The 19412-nt window shown below is 46.3% G+C and overlaps 3 protein-coding genes and 1 pseudogene across 9 annotated transcripts; 2 read left to right on the top strand and 2 right to left on the bottom strand.

Moving 5' to 3' along the window:
* Positions 1 to 32: 32 nt before the first annotated feature.
* LOC143903683 (endoplasmic reticulum-Golgi intermediate compartment protein 3) lies at positions 33 to 3802 on the bottom strand. 2 transcript variants are annotated; one of them, XM_077417534.1, is made up of 8 exons: positions 3667 to 3802; positions 3052 to 3117; positions 2864 to 2980; positions 2749 to 2789; positions 2599 to 2669; positions 2292 to 2515; positions 2078 to 2206; positions 33 to 765 (listed from the first exon to the last, which is right to left on the bottom strand). In XM_077417534.1, the coding sequence occupies exons 1-8, from the start codon at positions 3749 to 3751 to the stop codon at positions 428 to 430; spliced, it is 1071 nt and encodes a 356-aa protein (XP_077273660.1). In that variant the 5' UTR covers positions 3752 to 3802; the 3' UTR covers positions 33 to 427. The 2 variants fall into 2 exon arrangements, with proteins under 2 accessions (XP_077273660.1, XP_077273659.1); XM_077417533.1 differs by having other exon boundaries at positions 3052 to 3210; positions 3667 to 3801.
* Positions 1168 to 4306, top strand: LOC143903700 (reactive oxygen species modulator 1). 3 transcript variants are annotated; one of them, XR_013258783.1, is made up of 4 exons: positions 1176 to 1365; positions 1620 to 1758; positions 1842 to 2017; positions 3503 to 4306. XR_013258783.1 is itself a non-coding variant. In XM_077417565.1 (3 exons), the coding sequence occupies exons 2-3, from the start codon at positions 1628 to 1630 to the stop codon at positions 1948 to 1950; spliced, it is 240 nt and encodes a 79-aa protein (XP_077273691.1). In that variant the 5' UTR covers positions 1168 to 1300; positions 1620 to 1627; the 3' UTR covers positions 1951 to 2260. The 3 variants fall into 3 exon arrangements, 2 of the variants coding, with proteins under 2 accessions (XP_077273691.1, XP_077273690.1); XM_077417565.1 differs by lacking the exon at positions 3503 to 4306 and having other exon boundaries at positions 1168 to 1300; positions 1842 to 2260; XM_077417564.1 differs by lacking the exon at positions 3503 to 4306 and having other exon boundaries at positions 1178 to 1365; positions 1842 to 2260.
* A 285-nt stretch (positions 4307 to 4591) lies between these two features.
* Positions 4592 to 18831, bottom strand: Vari (MAGUK p55 subfamily member vari). 4 transcript variants are annotated; one of them, XM_077417510.1, is made up of 8 exons: positions 18553 to 18831; positions 14558 to 14673; positions 8522 to 8824; positions 7678 to 7914; positions 7029 to 7503; positions 6612 to 6946; positions 6324 to 6398; positions 4592 to 5891 (listed from the first exon to the last, which is right to left on the bottom strand). In XM_077417510.1, the coding sequence occupies exons 1-8, from the start codon at positions 18650 to 18652 to the stop codon at positions 5715 to 5717; spliced, it is 1818 nt and encodes a 605-aa protein (XP_077273636.1). In that variant the 5' UTR covers positions 18653 to 18831; the 3' UTR covers positions 4592 to 5714. The 4 variants fall into 4 exon arrangements, with proteins under 4 accessions (XP_077273636.1, XP_077273637.1, XP_077273638.1 ...); XM_077417511.1 differs by lacking the exon at positions 18553 to 18831 and adding an exon at positions 16508 to 16989; XM_077417512.1 differs by lacking the exon at positions 6324 to 6398.
* LOC143903646 (uncharacterized) lies at positions 16926 to 17743 on the top strand (annotated as a pseudogene).
* Positions 18832 to 19412: the final 581 nt, after the last annotated feature.

Here is a 19412-nt window from a genome sequence, read left to right as displayed (position 1 = left end):
TACGTCGCTGCATATTAATAAGTTATGTATAATTTGTTTTTTTTTTTAAATCGCACGAAGACGATACTGTAAAGTATTCCCAATTGCACTTGTAACAAAATTATCGCTGTTTAATACATTTGCGATACTTTTAATATAAATGCAAGATAAGAATAGTCGTACCCAAATACGCGATAAAAGTCCATTTCGTGAAAATTCGATCTCCAGTGGAAAATCGAGTTTTTCTTAATTAATCGTAACTTAATTATTTGCCTAAGGCCATGTCGCATCAATTAACACTAATCCCAATCCATTTTCAGCGCCTTGTTTAACAAGGCCCTTTGGAGATAAAACGGACGATTTTAACGCGAGCAAATATTGGCGAGAGAGAGAGAGAGAGGGACAGAGTTAGGATCAGTGGTGATCATTGCTGCCGGGCTCAAAGTGTTTAATTGTACTTCCCTAACTCTATCTTCCTCTGTATCGCGCGCACCGAATGATAGAGCAGCGAATCGATCAGACCGGCCACGGTGAACACGCCGCCGATGATCGCGCAAGTGTTGGTCGCGAAGTGGCCGAACGACTTCGCTTTCTCCGTGTACTTCACCATGAGCGGGCTCAGCTCGTAGCTGAAGAATATACCGGGCATCCCGGACTCGCCGGTGAGCAGGGATACTCGCTTCGAGTGCCGCGTCACGGAGAACTGATTTGTGAGGAGGGTCGAACCGTCCGCGCGGACGTACGTCGTCGGGACGATCTTGATGTAATGATAAAACATCATAGCGCCTGAAAGCAGAAAACAGCATCGTATATATCGATAGAAAAACCTGGATACGTTTGATTCGGATTTTAGACGCATCGTCTCTAGCGTGTAATTATAAATGTACGTTCGTGGATAAAGGGTACGAGAGGGATTTGCAAAAGGATTTCGCTTTTCGTAATGAAGAAGTTTTAATAGTTCTCGAATTCATCGACAAAAGCGAGTCTCAATTATACGCTGTTCTGCAAAAGGATATGATTTCAATTTTCAATGTTTTATGAAAATTTCAAGTTTCTTAATTTCTCTCCGAGAAAATTCCATCTATAAGTTCTTTCAAAAACAAGATTCGTACACAGCGACGCGCAATTTAAATCTCCCGCCACGAATGACGAAATGCAGACGAAACGGAAATAGCAGACGGCGCGGCCGTCTTCTCGCTCGACACTCACGACTCACGTTGCGGAACCATCATGGCGCCTTCCCGATATTGTGATACGAGAGCAATGCGTTGAAAAGTTCCGGCGATTGCACAGGATCGCGACCAAGTTCCAAAATTGAAAAGTAAGAGTTAAATCACCCCCGATCGCCCGCTCGCGCCGCAAGATTACGTAACGGACACTTTAACAGTAAGTGCGTGCACGATCAGTCTCATATATGTGTGTGTGTGCGTGTGTGTCAATTAAACTCCATAAAAACGTTTGCATTTCCATTAAAAATTTGGAGAATTTTTCTATTTGTCATAAATGAAAGGCTCGCAGAGCTTTTCAAGAGAGGTGAATTCAGTTCCTCTCGCCAGAATGGAGAGGTTGTGATTTAAGATTAGAAATTAAAAAAAAAATAGTTTGCGGGAACAAACACTGGAACTCCAATTGTTTTGCAGGCTGCAAGATGCCGGTGGTACCTGGAGGAGCTTACCAGCAAGGACCGACTTGCTTCGATAGAATGAAATTGGGCTTCACAATCGGATTTTGCGTGGGAATGGCCTCTGGTGCGCTCTTCGGAGGATTTTCTGCCCTTAGGTATTTTACGCGTGCACAGAAAAGACCTACACATGCGTTGGACAACTTGAATATGTGTGATTACAAGATTTTTTTATCGCCAGGTACGGACTGAGAGGAAGGGAACTATTAAACAGCGTTGGCAAGGTGATGCTTCAAGGTGGTGGTACATTCGGCACGTTCATGGCCATCGGAACAGGGATACGATGCTAGCGCATGGGCGGAGCTACGTCACGGAGTATCTCGCAGCTTATCTTTTTCGTTGCAACCGTTTGTAATTGTAAGCGCGAGTCACTAAGTCTTTAATAAAAATAGCGTTAAGGAGCATGAACGTACATACCTTCCATGGCGACTACGGTCGTGTCATCCATAGGATTTGTTTTCCCCGAGATGTTGAGCCCGAAACTCAAGTGTCTGATCTTGTGCGTCATATTGAAGTGGGACGAAGTGTAAGGTTGAACGTCGTGCACTGTGGCGTCAAAGAACGAGCTTGTGAGAGCATAGTACAGGGAATATTATAAGGGGGGGGGGAACTGCAACTCTCGTTAGTTTACCATGAACGTGATTAACCGAGAAACTGGCGCCTGGCGCGATGTGAAAACTACCGCCGACTCTATTCACTTCCATATAACCGAAGATCTGACAGCCTTGCGTGAAGGCATGCTTGAGTTTCTCCATGGACTTGTCATTCTGACACTGTTTAACGTCAGCCGGATCCGGCGGGGCCCACTTCTTGCGTCTATAGGCCTCCCACACGTCCTCGCAGGTGTTGCAACATCTGCGGACGAAAGAAAATTTTTATAAATGTGTTCAAATAAATTTCACGTACTTAACAAGTAGGAAGCACCGTGAAGTACTTACTTCATAGTGTCCGTGGCCGCTCCGTAGCAATCTCCACAGGTCTCCTCTGTGGTCGTACCGATTTCTACCGCCTGTAAAAATATTGCCAATAATAACTGATTTGCAAACGGACGTTTCAATCAGAAGATATTTATAGAAAGCCTGCGTTACCTTCTCCGTAGTTTTACTGACAGCCTTTGCATCTGTAATATCTACGCAATAAAGCATTTTTTTACATGACGTTTCTAGCCGATGTTGCGTATATCGAAAGGAACATTACGCTTACTTGTTCTTTGTGGATCCTCTATAGGTTTGCCGTCCAGGTCTAACCGTCTTTTAAAAATATTGTGCTCTATGTGCAAATGTTGCTCACCCGTCGTGTCCATGGCGTCTATCGATAAAACTGCAAAATACTGAAATGACAGACTACATCGCCTCTCTCTTCGCCTACGTATGGGTACAAGTTGTACTTACGATCGCAAGATATTGCTGGGACTGTTATATCCAAGTTGATTCTCAGTTTAGAACCCCTGGATGTATCTACAAATAATTCCTCGCTCATAGTTGGTGTAAGATAATAGTTTACTTCTGACAAAAACAGTATGCCCATGATGATTGTACTAATGATTGTAACTGAAAAGGCATTATTTCGTCATTTGCACTGGTGTAACGTGAGATCGGCGATTCTTATCAATCGTAACGAGGTTCGAGCACGTCAAGCTGCGCTTTATTTACCACTGGCCAAGTGTAAACAACAATATTTGTCACAAATGCCAAGAGACAAGAGACACATGGTAAAACAAAACGAGTTAACTAGGAACATTTATACGAGTATCGCAGGACGCAAATTAAAGCGTTGTATTACAACCCATTGAAATGTTTCAGTCAACAAAGTATTTAACAATTTTAAATGGCATGTTAACAGGAGAGAATTCTACGAGGTTAATCGCTCGCCGGTGTCGCGTCACCTCACACCGGATTAACGCTAATTGACGCAGCTGAACGTAAACGACTCGTCGACGGTCCTCGTGGGCGATTCTCCGGGTCTCGCTCGCGCCGGCGACGGACGGCACACCCGCGCGTGTTTACCGATGGCGCCGCTGAAGGTCCTCACGAGGATATCGGCCTCCTCGCGCACCTTCGGGTGCACGTCCAGCTGCCGTAGCATCTGCATCTTCCCGACGACGGCGTGGGGACGGTACGCGGCGTTCGCTCCACACGACGACCCGATATTTTCCCGTACGACACGTACGTGTCATGACAAGCCACCCAGCACCCTGCCACCTTGAAACGTGGCAGACAGCAGGCTACCATTGGCCGAGCGGCCGGTAGGCCCCCGTCCGCTCCGTTCTCGCACGCCGTCCGGTTACTCCGGCTACACCCACGAACGAGACGGACGTATGTCCACGCCCGTCGGACGGAAAGAGAAGAGGAACCTGGAGCGCGAACGGTGCGAGCAAACCGGCCTCGTAATCTCGAAACCGCTATTTCCGCGCTGAGAAAAATTCTCCGGCCTCTCGCGATTCTTCTCCATTTATTTTATTTTCTATTTCGGCCGCAGGCAATTCGTTATTCCTGTAATGTCACTCATTGGCGCAAATTAGTAAATTTTATAATAAAATTTCTAAATTTAGACTTTATAAGCAAAGAACCGAGAGGACATTTTTATTTTTAGTTATAAATTCTTCGTATTCCTTTAAATAAATACGATATTCTTTGTAAAAAGAGATTAATTCCCCTGAGACTTTTATTTTAATTTTTACACGTATGCGGAAAATCTACAGATATGGCGTCGTTCGTATTAAAAAAGAACAAAGAGCGTATAATTCACCATGTATCAAACGCGTGGTTTTTTTCCATACCTAATTACACACTTTCGACGATGAAGATAAAAAATATATTAAATCCTTATAGAGTTATCGTTAGTAACATGGTTCGACGAACGTTCTTTTGTGAAGCGCTGAAAAAGAGGCGAGGATAGGAATGCTGAAATAATAATCTATTCGTTGTACAATTTATAATTCGCAACAAATGCTCGATAAACTTTATTCCACATCGTGCGTCACGTTGCTCTTCGGGACAGGTGTCTCGATTTAACATACAGATATATATATGTCCGTAGTCGTTATGTATCTGTACAAAGCGACCCTTTTGGATGTATCTTTTTTTTTCGGAAGAGGTATGTTAAGGTGAAAAATTCGAATACGTATGGATGTGTATGTATGCACGCGATTGTCTGTCGGACGTCAGAAAAGGCATTATTAGTCTTGTTCTCCATAAAACCCGAATGCAAGGCGAGTCTGTCGACATAAGGTTTTCGCATCAATTTGTAGGCTTTGCGTTATTAAGGCACTCTATGCCAGGAATATTTACTTAGCGTGTAAAATGAGACACGAAACAGAATTCACGGGGAAGGTGTATGGTGAACTCAAATAGCTAAATGATCGTACGTGCGTACGCGGTTAACTAAATTAATTAATTATCGTTAACGAAATTAAAAGTACGCTAAAATTAACTGGACGGCGGTCTGACACATCAATCGACCCGTTGCTACTACAGTCGTTGTTGAGATTGGCAGTAAGACATGCGATATGACTTTCTTCGTTGTAAAAAAGCGTCTCTTTTTCGGTTTTTTGAATATAACTCTCTGATATCGTTACCGCTATGTCGATCCGTCAAAAATAAGTTATTGAAAATTCGAGGTTTTTTGTATAATTTTGATATTTTGATATATTAGTAATATATGCGAAATAAAGTTCGATGAAATTTCGTACGCAGAACGGGTCGTTTGTAAATCTATAACAAACTAACGTAAACGGTGTATTTAATCATAAACGGTATCATAATGAGATTCTCGATCGCGCCTTTCACGCGACAACGTTCGACATCGCTTCACGCGGCGAGAGATATTCGTAGCATTCTTTGTACTCTGATTACACGTGCCTCGCGCTTTCTTAACCGCGCGGCAAACGGAGTCTGATTCCGAATACCATTTCCCGCAACGTAATCTCGCAGTTTTTCGTACGTGACGTAGGCAGTAATAAAAAATCTTTCTCTTATTCGCGCGTACAACTTCTGCAGCGCCTGACTCTTGATTATCGTGTCCTCCGATATCGTTAGCTGCGCTCAGGAATCAATTAGTAGATCCAATTGACCGGCACCCACTGATGCTCCGTGGCTAAGGCATCCAAAGCTGCGATCACCTGCCTGAACGTATTGTCGAAGTCCTCGTTCACGATCACCTGGTCGATGTACTTCTCGTAGGCTCTCTGCAGAGCCGCGGATTCCTCCAACGTGGATTTCAAATCGTCCTCCTATCAGATGAATCGTCAATCAATTTTTTGCTTCCAACGTCTTATTGTGTAAAAATATTCTTTTTCTAAGATAATGCTTTTGTACGATGATTATAGTTCATGATAAAAGCGGTGTGAAATGCATTTTACACGAGATCACGAACGTAGCTTGATTTCCTTAAAATTACGGTAAAGAAAAGTGTTTAAAAAGATATTTGATTACTGGTAAGGACGCGAACTTGCCAAGAGAAAGTTGACATTTTCGTGGTTCCCGTGACCAAGCATTGAAGGGTTCTATTCTACGAACTAAAACGTAGGGAAATATCGTGCGGAAATATAATTAAATCTATAGCTACTAATAATTTTGTAACATTCCAAATTATGGACGGTGTGTGAATATATGCTGCAAAAAAATAACATAATAAAACAATACGAGAGTCATGCGATACAAACCTCGTATAAAGATGCGAGGGACTCCAGTGTCCTGGCTCTTCTCGAGCTGTACCTGATGGAACTCTGACGGTCGAACTAGCAAAGCCAACATCAAATTTATACAACGAATTAACTAAAGTGATGGAATAAAAATGAAGTAAACGACCAAATAAACAAGTTGTCGCAAATAGATTGCTAGCATCACATGATAGTCGGTAAGAGGAGCTTCAAAGAGGACGTAGAAATTTAACAGAAAAGACGTAGGGAAGACGAATTTTATAAAAAATATAGGCGCAAGCTTTAGAATACCGTTAGATTTCGATTGCTGGCACCGGTTGATCTCCCGAGATCGTACAAAGACTTCAGCTGCTCCATCCCAGGCGCGGCGATAAATATGACATAAGGCATAAACTCTGTGCTGTTATGGAGGATTTTGAGCGCAGCCGGACTGCAGTCCAGCACGCACATCTTGCCGGCCCTTATCAGTTCCCGCACCGAGTCCAGTTTCGTGCCGTACAAATGCCCGCCGTGTTCACCGTGCTCCAGGAACCTGTGTTCCCTAATGTCGGTCTCCATGGACTCGCGATCGGTGAACCAGTAACTCTTGCCGTCCTCTTCGAGGACTCTAGGCGGTCTCGAGGTGTCTACGAACAAATCACGCTCGCTCAGTATGATAATCAATGATATCTACCTTGATCAATGAAAAGCGAATCGAGATTTTCTTACAGGGTACGATAGTGCCGAACTTTTCGGGATCACTGTTGATTAGCCTGTTTTTCAGAGTTCGTCGACCTACGCCGCGTGGACCGACCAGAGCCAAGGTCTTGCGTCGAAACGGCGGCATCCGAGCGACCTCCTCGTAGAGAAGCAACTCGGCACTGTCAAACTCGCCGTTCGACTTGGACTGATACATCTTTCTCTTCTTCTTCTTGGATATTCTGGTGCCGCAGATGCTGATCTTGTGAACAAAATCGGCCTCGGGCGGCACGAACGCCTTTCTGCGCTCTTCTAACTCCAGCGAGGGTATCAGCCCGGGCGATCCGAGACCCTCGCCCTCCACTCTTCGCGCCTGCCACCAGTTCGGATCAGCCTGGTCGACGATCTGGAGGATGTCGCCCTTCTGGAAAGGCAGACCGATCTCCCGACAGGGCAGAAGCGTGTCCTCCGAGGGATCGTAGTCGAAGAGAGCCCTCATGTAACACTGCAATGACAAATCAAATCAAAGGCGGTTCGATAAGATTGTTATGAATTTTCTCGGCGATTACGACGCCGACGTCGTGTTCTCCGCGCCCGAACGAGCGCCATAAGAAAGGGGAATGAGTACACGAGTTGTTAACAGAGGCATCGAGGTGGAAAAACAGCCTACAGCACTCACCGTGGACTTGAGAGGTCGATTCGCGTCCGAAGCGATACCTGGAGCCACTTTCAAGGATAGATTCTCCTTGGCGTCCTGGATCGCCTGCTGAAGTTCCTCGGGATTTCGAACTCTCTTGCCGTTGACCTCGAGTATCACCTCGCCCGTTTTCAAAAGCTCTTGACGAGCCGCCGTGCTGCCACCGAGAATCCTGGCGATGATCATATTGCCAGATTCATCTACCTGCACTGTCAGTCCCTGGAAGAATACGGACACGGAAATAACAAAAGTGCCTCACCCTTGTTTAGCTACGTCGAGTTAAATAAAGCGCATTTCGTTTGCGAGATTACAGCAGTTCCCAATGTCGATTAATAAAGCCTTAAGCGACGACGCTAAAAATCGCTAGCCATATTTCGGCGCGTTGGAGTATCTTAAAGAAGCGCGCAGTACCAGAAAATCGCCGAAACACATGGCATGCCGGAGAAATAAACGTTCGTACTTATTTACGAACTGCAAGTGGCATCTTTGTCTTTTCTTCGAGCGTATAGCTGGCGGGCTAAGAGCTTCTCGCGGGTAGAGAGCTTCTTTCGCGATAACCTTTTCAATCTCGTCTTAGATAATACTAAATTTAGTTTCTCGCGTGTCGAATATTTTTCTCGTTAAATGTTTACAGTAACTACATTATTTTGAAAGAAGAAAATGAATGTTCGTTGTTTTAAAAAAGAACGGAGAGGAACTTTTAAATGGAGAGAGACTGTTACATCGAGACTTAGAATTAGTGCGAGCTGTCTTCTATCTAAATAATAAATAATGATACAATTATTTATTTTGCTGGAGAGTTTATTCCTATATCGTCTGGACTTACCAGGGGTTCGTCCGGTTGCCTCCGAAGGCCGACCACCCTGATAGGCATCTCCTCCCTTTTGTTCGTCGGCATCGTCAACACGAGCGGATCGGCCGATGTGGAAGGCGTTTCCCTGCGTTCCACGATCGCGTCGTGCGTCTCGAGGAGTGCTCTCAGATACGCGTTGCCGAGAAGATTCACCAACTCCCTGGCGTGCGGGTTCCTGGAGGCCCGGAATGCGTGGCACACCTCGTCGACGATGTCACAGACGGACGAGCATACCGGCTCCACGGGCACCGGCGGGTCTTCGAGACGCTCCTGCACCTGGCACGCAGACAAGAAGAGAGTGGACTTCAAATCAGGACCTGTTAAAAACTGGTTTCTCACGGGCCTTAAAAATGTGACTCCTCCGCAACCCTATCTCTTTCACGCTGGTGCGTTTTGTTGATAATTTCAACCTGCAGTGATAACGTTTCTTTTCCAGTCGCGTTACGTTCGAGCGACGCTTTTCTGATTTTACTTATTTTTTCATTATTTTATTCTGTTTCGCCCTCTGCCTGTAGATTCGTAATTATTTCTACATTCTTTGTAACCCGCGAAAATATAATAATAATCGGTCAGATGGAAAAAAGAAATTTATTGGTTCAATGTGCCGTTAAATCAACAAATTTCTTCAAACATAAAAGAGCTGTGTAAGAATTTACGAATTACGGGAAAAAAATGCTAACGCGTTAATGATCAGTGACATGCAGTGATGTAAACGCTGATTGAGTTCAATCGGATTAGAGTTAATTTAATCGACACGAAAGACATTTAGTCCCACCCTACCCGGTGCGGTTCTGAGTTTACAATGAAGTAATTGGAAAAGTAGGTCATGTGCCGACTCGTTCGACGACGCGTTTGAGATGGCGCGTTTTCGAATATACAGACGAATATACAGGTCTTAATGACCTGATTCTTTTGACAAATTCAGCTTGAATGTATCGCTTCTTTGAAATACGACGAGATCTAAAAAGAGAAATTTGGGACGTATAAAAGTTGGGCAACGGGCTTACAATCCCTTCTCATAAAAATTGCAAATTTCCTCAAAGAAATCAATAAGGAGGCCAAGACCCCACGCAGGACTGTAACGCTAATGATAATAGTGATGATACAAAAATAAACGAAAAACGTTCGCTGTAAGCCCGCAAATCTTTCCTCGATCACTCTGCGATTATCGTGCACGGTGACGAGTAAATGTAGATCGTCGCCGTAGAACGATGATTCACCGTTTAATTATTTCCTCTCGGGAATCGCAAACTCCCGCGCGACGATTATCATACACATCGTATTACGTGCTCTCGCGACGCGCGTTGCGGACAATTTCTCCCGATGATTAACGGGCTACGAGGACCGCGAGAGTCTTCCTCCGGACATTTTACAGTTTCCCGTATTTGTTCGATCTGTTTGCTCAACGCGCCTCGCCCACGTGCTCGCGTGGTATAGTTCAAACGCGAAAATCCGTAAATCGACGTCCGTCGCGCGAGATTTATCGACGCACTTCGTCGCGGACCATCAAGTCGGCCGCGGTCGTTTTCTCGTCCCGTTTACTCCGCGCGGACTCTCGCGCACAACGAGCGTTGTATCCGATTGCGTCGGGAGGAACGCGAGATTTACCGGAGGCTGCGTCCGAGACGCGCCGCACCCGCACCCCGCACTTGCGTTTATGGACTATAAAGTTGCGGCATTTATTTATCCGCTTCGCTGCAGAGATCCTTTTGCGAGACGAATCGCTCGGACATCGTTTCACTTCTCGAGAGAACGGGGGCGACCGGGAGATCTGCGAGCGATCTTCGCGCAAAAAAGGCCGCACCTTGCCGCGCGAATTACGGCAAAGCGCGAGCGAGAGTCCCCACGTTTCTCTCCCGAGTATCATCAGGCGAGTCGAGCCCGTCGAGCCTCTTACGTTTTCACTTTTCTATCGAGTTAATCCCAATCCGCTTTGACGATCGCTAGAGCCATATACGATATCCCGCCGATTCTCTCCCGGCTACCCCGTCGTTATCGCACGTCCGAACCCTTTCCCAATCGCTCCACTAACGGTACTTTCGTGTTTCTTCAGTCGCACCTCTCGGCAAACGGCTCACGTCCCACTCGCGAAGCGGAGCAACGTGAAATTGAGGATAATGATGATGATGATGATAATCTTCCGTCCACCTCGACAGACGCCTCTCTTACGAACTACATATATGCTTCCCGCGTTCCTCAGGAGTGACGTCTCACCTGGAGAAAGAGTCGCGACGCGGTGCTCCGTGCGAACTGGTGAAGCTGAGCGGTTCTAACTGGTCGTGGTCGGTGCCCCCGCGGTCTGGTATCGATCGGCGAGGGAAAGCCCGGCTCTCTCGAACGGAGGGAAACCAGATCGTCTGTCGCACGGGGCGGCAGAAGCGACTACGGTAGGATGCTGACGAGGGTGGTGCTCTCGGAGTTCGTTACGTACGCGCGACACTCTCGCGTAGTAAGCAGCAAGTCAGAAAAGTCTGCCGCGCCTATACTGACGTCGCCTGGCCTCCCTCCGCATAGGCAGCCCGTTCACACAGGCGAGTCGCCTGCCGTTTCTGAAACAGGTGGGGGCCCTTCCTTCTCCTGGCCTGGCATCAGGCATGCACTCCGCTACGTTCGCTCCAGGAGCGTAGCTCTCTCGTCCGGGTGCCACTGTTTCAAGGTCGGCGCAAAACGAAGCGAAATCGTGCGTCTTTGCGGACACTCCAGGCTCCGTCTCTCTTGGACACTTTGCATATTCTTCGTTGCCTCTATTGTTTATCGCGCCTTTCTCGTTCTCACCCGAGTCCGCACCAATTATGATTCTATCTCAGGTGTATTTTAAATTAAATGAAGAATATGACATACTTGACGCAATTTTATAATTCAAGCCTTCGGAGTTGATCCAAAAGTCAAACCTTTTCCGCTGAAACGTTTCGGAATTCGGAGATGAACCGTAAAACAAACGGTGGACATTCCTCTTTTTTCATTACCATGAAAAAACATGCAAAAGATGAATATGGAACGTCCGCAATATTTACCGCTTTCGACAGAGAAAACGCTGTTGACACAAGTGAGGCATTTTGTCACGTTTACGAGTCTTTACGAGTGATCCTGTTTGCAGAGGATTGCTGCAATCGAAACGACGTCAACGTCCTCTTTCAATGTGTAATTTGACATTTCTCGAAAATGGTTTAAGATAGTGGGACAGGTGGAAGCTCACAATGAAGAACCTCGTTCCGATTGTTTGCTTTGTAAACGAAAAAGAAAGCCCTGTTTGGTGCAAATTAGTCACTCTAGATTCTACGACAGGTAGGAAAAAAAGGTGTTTTTTTCGACCAAGTCGTAAAGATACTCCAATTCTGAAAACAAATTGCTCCCATTATTGGCCGAAGCTGCATATAGTCATTTTTAACAACCGGAAACACTTGAACCGCTCCGTTATTAAATGTGTCACCGTTTTGAGGACTCGGCAGTTTGCACGAGTCGAGTTACGAGCAACGTCAAGCCGAGTGACGTAACTGCGCGTCCAGCAATTGAACACGCGCCGCAACGATCAGAGCAAAATCAATTTCGCTACTGTTTGTATTCGCAACAAGAAAAGAGAAGCGTCTTTCGTCAATGATATCTCTACGCACGAGTTAGAGTAGCGGTCATGTGGGAGAACCTTCACCCGAGGTAAGTGCGAGATAAAAAAAAAAAGAAAGAACATATGTATGCATCTGATAAGAGCCACGGCGGAATTCAACGTACAGTCCTGTCACCCACACAGGCGGATCGACACGCATGTCGCGTGTGTGTTTCTCCCACTTCCTCCCGTGCGCGATCGCAAAGCCGACTCACCGACTGAAATTACATATCGTCTCGTCGTACACGCTGTACGGACTTACAAAACATATTGCCGTCGCGGCACGCATGCTCGCGCCTGGGATTTCTGCACGGCGCGCGCGAGCGATGACTCCGCTCGCAGGCGCCTGATGTGACCTACGCTCAATCAAGAGGTCCCGCGGGGTCGCAGCCAATTATCCGTAATTATTATTACGAAGAGAAAGATGGCAATTTCGCCAATTGAGCGACTGTAAATCTCAATCTCCCCCTCCCGCGCCTCGCAGCATCTCGCACGCGGGATTATAACGTTTCCTGCGGGATGACGCAGTGAATTGCCTCATCCAGGTGATTATCAGCAATCGAGAGTCTGACGAGGGTTCTCTCCTTTCTCTTCTCTCTCTCTCTCTCTCTCTCTCTCTCTCTCTCTCTCTCTCTCTCTCTTTCTGCCACCTCGTTTCTCAAATAATCGGATTATCTCAATTAGACATCCTCTCGACGTTTCTCGATTTTGCGACTTTGGCTTTTCCGCAAAGACGTCCCGTCGTGATCGTCAGCACTTTCCACTGTTGGCTCAATTCGGCGTAAAAGGCGGGAGACGTGAGCTGACTCTTTAACGGCTTCTTGACACCGGACATTCTTTACCTGCTGCGGTGCACGTGTTCTACCTGTGATGGCCGGTAGACAATTATCGGAATGTAGGTCTCCGACTCTCTCGGACGAGGGGGAAAACGCGCGTATGCGGTCGAACAGGGAGAATGAAAAGACTCTCTCATTCAATATGAAAAATCGCCTCGAAAAAGAGGGAAAAGTCCAATCAATCGAGAAGCCGAACAGTGGGAACGCACGCGATCTTTTTCCTAGCCTATCGCCGCTAATATTCTCGTCGAAGGCCGGTATTCTCTTCGCGATCGCGGGAAGTGTGTCGCGACCGAAATAGCGTGGGTGTCGCGCGGATGTTTCGAGCGCGTGATGCAGGTACGTGAAAAGGCACGTAGAGGAGGCGAGGGAGAGAAATAAAATTAACGTTCCGGCACGCTCTCGGTTCCCGAAATTCTCTCTTTTTTTCTCCCCATTCTGAGCGACGAACGAGCTCTCCGTGTCCGCCGCGACCCACGCCGGAAGAGCACGCGGCTCGACCGGATTCTAACGGACTGATACTATCCGCGCTCCTAATTGTAAGCCAAATTGTAGGAAAACGAAACTTATTCTATTGAAATTCGGGGTATCTGATGTGCCGAGTTTACAAAAGCGATATTCAACTCAGAGGGAATATTATAAAAAAGTTTTAGAACTATATAGCTGTTAGTTTGGGGAGTATTGCATCGGTGAGGATATTCTTTGGACGCACAGCGAGTAAATATATCAAGTTAAATTTATGTATTACTGTGTTGCGTTAAAGTAAGAGTACCGGCGTTAAGTATAAACGATCGAAACGTTACTGCTCCACGGTAAGTTACTGCCCAAGTTCCTCGTGGAGGCTGCATCAGCCTAGATTTCGAACTATATTTAGAAATTAGAGAACTGCACATTTTCTCTCCGCAGGAATCGTGCACTATACACCGTAGCCGTACACAAAAATATTTCCCGATTTAACCGGGTTTATTTCGGTCGTGATCACGCGTTTACCACTATAAATGATCGATCAACGTTCACGCCGCAGGACGGTTCAACGACACGGATTGTTCGGGCAGACGGCCAGAACGTTTGAGCGAACGTTTCGATTTTTTTTTCCATTCAACGACATAATCAGAGAAATATCACCGATGGGTAAGAATCGCAGACGGGTCCCTCATAAATTTTCACGATCATAGTAAACACCGTTTGATGAGCACACGGACACGCGTTCGACGCTGTGCGCGCGATGTGTATAGACGGGAATGATATCCATTCGCGCTTTTACGACCCGTTCAAAGTGAGGAAAATTGCGAATCGATGTCGTTTCCCGTTAGAATTTCTCGTATCCGACGCCGAACGATGAAAACGAGAAATTAAAAGCGAAAGAGAGGAACCCTTTCACGTCTAAGAAAAGAAAAATTCAATTCTTTTTTCACATTCTTTTACATTGAAAAATACAACGCCAATGAGAGAGATAAGATGTTTTTTTGTGGTGTTTCTCATACCTAATCTACTGACGAATAAAAAGTCGAAGAAGTCAACGGAGATCCAAGCATTCGGGTAATCTCGTAAAACGATCTAAGGATCACTCACCTTCACGAGAGACGTGACGACCGGGCTGTCGAGGAGGCCCTTCAGGAACAGCAGATCCGTGTCGTCGGCGACTTTGCCCAGCTCCTCGATGTTGTCGCGCACGTGCATGAACGCGGCTGGAACAGTAACGACGCACTTGTTCATAATCAGCTGCGGATTCACCGGTGCCGGGAAGAGCACATCGGCCGTATGCGGCATGCGGCATGTGATCGCGATGGCAGCAAGTGGAAAGAAAGAGAAATAGAGAGGAAGAGAGGCTGGAAGAGGGTGACGAGAGAGAAGTGGGATGCCAACACGGGGGTCGCAGCGACGCGAGAGTGAACCCGGGCGTGGCCCATCTTTCGGCCTGATCAATATCGTCAGCTACAGGTGGCCTGTCACGCGAGATCTCCCTCGACCTGAGCCTCGAACATTTTTTTCTACGACTGTTCATCGCTTTCTCTTGACGAGCGCGAAATGAAGTGAAGGTAAACGAAATCGAAATAAATTTACAAAATGAACAATACGCGCGAGAGCTCAGAAGAGTTCTGAACAACATTCGGATATGAATACTAACAAAAAATGTTTATTGTATTGACGCGAATAAAGAAGTTTTGAAATTCAGCGCATAATTAGAAAGAGAGTAAGAATAATAATTTATAACTTTTTCTTGGGAATTGAGAAATTATAAGCGGACAACGGGGTTGATCTTATACTTCGAATAAGCTCAAGGGTCTCGCGGAGCGCAAAGTTGTTAAATAATATATCCAAGAGAGTTCAATTAACGTCAGCTCTATTCCCGGCTTTAAGTGGTTACGCCTCCCCAAGGCCTCTTAGGCATTATTATCACGTTCCATTTAAGTAGAGTTACACCTGTTGGCGGTTCGATATTATCGATCGCGATATTTCTGCTACTCCTTTAAATCCGTTTGAATATATTCTTTATTTCTATCCATAATTTGTACGATTACCACCTCTACGACGAACGAACGAAACGAAAATATATCTAGAAAAATTTACACCTTGTTCGCAGTTTTAGAAACACGGCTGTGGATGTTTCATGAACCGCACGCGGCTTGTCAATTGATTATATGCTCCGGTTACGCGTTTGGAACTCGCGACTATTCGATGAAAAGCCACTTGACTATGTAACAATAACCTGCGCCAACTATGCAGCATATGAATGATAAATGCATGCCATTATAAAGCATTGAAGCATGGTTGAGAGACACAACGTGCACGGAATACGCTACCGGTTTTCACGCTCACGAATTGAGTGAATATATTTTTTACGTCTGTTGCTTTAGCGTCGACATCGTGTTATAATATAAAAGCAATAAAGCATGTAATACATTAAAATATATATGTATATACCTATAATATAATAATTATAACAGTAGTTATAATTACGACAATATGTATAAAATTATATATACAATTATTTATACAAATTATGTCATTATAAATTGATTATTTTTTTACTACGCCGTTCTTGCGCCTTTCTTTCTTTCTCACTCTCTTTCTCAACAATATTACCAATTTAATTAGCTCATTAAACGCAATTCCGAAGTGGATATTGCTACGCGCTGATGAATTTATTTACAGTTGAAAGTCATTAACCGAAAGGCGTAATCGTTACACCACGGACGACGTTAAAATAAAAGGAAAAAGCAAACGCGGGCGGGAAAGGGTGGGAATAAGGGAAGGAATTAAAAATATGCAGCCGGCGATAATATTTGCACTCGCTCCCGCACCGGATGTTCGGAGAAAATTGTGCTTCCCTAATATCAAGAATGCGTACTTGTATAATACACGTAAAGTGAGGAAATATTTCCCTTTAATTTCGAGAAAGTCGTGACGACAATTTCGCCGGAAACGTCGCTTTCGTTGATTACGCGCGCGAGAAACCATTCTAATCTACGACTTCGCGCATCGATGTTCCGTCGCCGCGCGACAATAGACAAACTTTACCGTTGTCGATTTGATGGATAATCGTGCCGTTCATGGCGTCCATGCTCGCCAACAATCGCCGATCCTCCACCTTTTCTTTTCTTCCGAAAAAAACCATGATAGCGACATTCAGCTTCGTACTCCCTTCCAAAACACAAGATTCCGTTTTCCCCGGACAGCCTTCTCGATTTCAATAAAACTCCGCCGCGAGTTTATTTACGCTTTCTCACATTCACATTATTACTCCTTCACGTTTTCCATCACATTTTTGCGCCGTAAAATTGTCGTTGTCCCGAGATCAAAGTACCACTTTATCTTCTTTTAACGCGGAACACAACTCGAGATTAAAAACTTGAGACTCACGAGATCGCCACGAATCGCAAATCACTATTTAATCATTTGCGCATTAATTACATCGTTAATTCACCGTTCGACACAGTTTATCAAGGAAAAACGTCTCCGTCGTTGCTTTCCTTGCTGCCGCTTCGCAGTGAATGGAAACACTGTACATGTCTTACACTGGCCGGGGGCCCCGAGGGCCCCTGGTCCAGACGAGGGGACCGCAAGCGGCACCCCGCCAAGGTAGTGGGGCGACTAAGGAGGCAGGCCCGACGATGTTTGTTGACACGGCACGGCTTCGAAGTCACGTAACTTATGCTGCTCGCTACGCTCGGAATCCTTGGATGATGTATGCGCCGAAATATCACACACGAAGAAATCGCGCGGGAAATGTGAGAAACCGGGGCGACGAAAGAGAGACGAAAAGTGAACGAGAGAAATCGGAGGGGAGGACTTCGATCGAGAGGAAACGTAAGCGCCACTGGCTGCCGACTGGCTTCGGAGATTCAAAACTGGCTTCTACGAAGGGTCGGGGTCCATGCGGTCAGAAACGAACCAGCTGGTGAACCAATGGAGGGGGCAGAGCACGTAGAAACGGGAAAGAAGAGAAGAAAAGTGGAGAAGAGGCGGGAATATCGGTGTGCGCCGATTGTCAGCATCAATCGCGATTTCAGGATCTTCCTTCACGGAAGTTCCTTTTGTTGTGCCCGAAGTGACGATACGTATCCCGATGGGGGTAAGGCGCGATTTATCGTATCGCTGAATCGGCGAAAGTGTAGAAAGATCGAAGAAACTAGGATCAATTCAATTTAGAATCGGGGCAATAACGAGAGCGGAGTAAATATACGACGTCTATTCGTTTTCGAGTGACGGCGCAACTTTCGTAACACCTTTTTGATGACGACTATTAACTTTATCGTAGGGAAACGTAGCTCCTTTTATCTCAACTATTAAGTTTATCTCGATTAACAGTACGTTCAGTAATAAAAATGAAATTGGCATGCAATATGGGTCTTCTCCGAAGGGAGAAAACGGCGAGAGGCAAAACAACGTGGTAATCGTTGAAAGCAACAAGAAAAAAAGCATTCGTTGGTTCGAGGAGATGTGAAGAAAGCGTGATGATGGAGATAAATAGCGTAACTCATACAAAAAGCGAAAAGAACGAGAGGCAGAGAAAGATGGGAACAAATCCGATAAAAGCAGAGGATCTCTCTGGTATCCGGAAACCAGACGCCGGAAGTGTTTCTAAGAGTCTTCCTCACTGATGCGAGAAGGAGGAAACGATCAGCGGTAGCTTTTCTCGTTCAAGGTTGCGCGCCGCGAGCACCTCATCGATCGCGGGGGATTTTCCGTCGTTCGGAGAACACGTGCGTGACGATCGATCGAATCGCGAACCGTGGATGAACTTTGGACGACCCGCCCGCGCCGGTACCGATAGATTCGCGTACGGAATGTTACATTGTATATAATACGTATATAGAGCAGTCGGTGCATTTTTAGTATTTTACATTCGCTCGTTGAGAACTTCAACGATGTGACATTAAATACCTCGATCGTTGAAAATCGGAAAAACGACACGTGATATTTCGCGAGAGGAGGTGTCGAACGGATCGAAACTTGAGGAATTCCATACGGAAATCTCGCATCTAATGATACACGCTCCGCGGAAGCGGATTTATCTTTCCGGTCCAAAAGTTACTTCGTAAGTTTTTTCCTATTAGGCTTACCTGAGGTGGAGTTCAGATCTTTCTTTCGGACGATCGACGACAGAGCGGAACACCCGCATATGTCCTCGATGACGCTCCCCCCCGATTTGCTCCTCCTCATCTCGGTTGATCCTCTCTCGATGATCCCGAGCGATGTCACCCCGGTCGATCACTCGGGTCCTCCGCCACCGCGAGACCGGCCATTACGACGGTTCCTCGTGGACCGCACTCCGATCCTGCGGGATCACCGTCATCGTTCGCCGCGCTCCTCGTAGAAGGTTCCACGTGCTATTGCGAGCCGTCGGCTTCCTGACGGCGAATCGACGGCCCTCGGCCTCGGCTCGATCGGACGACGAACGGACGGACGTTGCGCGATTGGAAACTGATCAGGATCTATTCATAGATCGAAACGACTTCGGCGCTCCTAGTCGAAGTGATTTTTCCGCGTACGCGAAGGCTATATCACGCCGGTGGGACCACGGGGCGCACATGAGCCACGCGAACCGACCGCGATCGGTACTTATAGTCGACGGTCCGAAAGGGGTGGCTTTTGTGGCACCCTGGTTATCTCCCTCTCCCTCGCTCTTTCTTTCTCCTTCTCTCTCGCTCGCTCTCTTCCTCTGTCTTTCTCTCTTGCTCTCTCCTGGCAATTCCTCGACTCGTGGCAACGACGACTGGTACGCGTTATATCCTCCCCGATCGATAGTGAACGCGCCCATGAAAGGGTCGCAAATATTCTTTACGGGGCTGCGCGCCAAAGAGGGCTGACGCAAGAAATTGTTGTTCCGAAAGTTTCCGGGATAATACACTTCCTCCTTTGCTCTCTCGCCCCGCCGCTGACGTTTCAAATTTGCGAAATGCTATTTTGATGAACGTTGGGA

The sequence above is a fragment of the Temnothorax americanus genome, unplaced genomic scaffold, assembly GCF_048541705.1.
Source record: "Temnothorax americanus isolate GAGA-0224 unplaced genomic scaffold, ASM4854170v1 Scaffold49, whole genome shotgun sequence".
NCBI classification, from domain to species: Eukaryota; Metazoa; Arthropoda; class Insecta; order Hymenoptera; family Formicidae; genus Temnothorax; species Temnothorax americanus.
The sequence above is the reverse complement of the archived record's forward strand: the minus strand, read 5'-3'. Positions and strand labels throughout refer to the sequence as shown.

Excerpts from the sequence above, each read along its gene's own strand:
- Vari (XM_077417510.1), bottom strand. The coding sequence starts at position 18,652 with ATGAGGAGGAGCAAATCGGGGGGGAGCGTCATCGAGGACATATGCGGG. Across the intron at positions 6,947-7,028 it reads GTTCGGCACTATCGTACCCT|ACACCTCGAGACCGCCTAGA; the intron begins GTAAGAAAATCT and ends ATTTGTTCGTAG. Across the intron at positions 5,892-6,323 it reads CCCTCGCATCTTTATACGAG|GAGGACGATTTGAAATCCAC; the intron begins GTTTGTATCGCA and ends TTCATCTGATAG.
- LOC143903683 (XM_077417533.1), bottom strand. The coding sequence starts at position 3,751 with ATGCAGATGCTACGGCAGCTGGACGTGCACCCGAAGGTGCGCGAGGAG. Across the intron at positions 3,211-3,666 it reads GACCTTCAGCGGCGCCATCG|TTACAATCATTAGTACAATC; the intron begins GTAAACACGCGC and ends ATGCCTTTTCAG. Across the intron at positions 2,207-2,291 it reads CTCGGTTAATCACGTTCATG|TGCACGACGTTCAACCTTAC; the intron begins GTAAACTAACGA and ends TTGACGCCACAG.
- LOC143903700 (XM_077417565.1), top strand. The coding sequence starts at position 1,628 with ATGCCGGTGGTACCTGGAGGAGCTTACCAGCAAGGACCGACTTGCTTC. Across the intron at positions 1,759-1,841 it reads GGAGGATTTTCTGCCCTTAG|GTACGGACTGAGAGGAAGGG; the intron begins GTATTTTACGCG and ends TTTTATCGCCAG.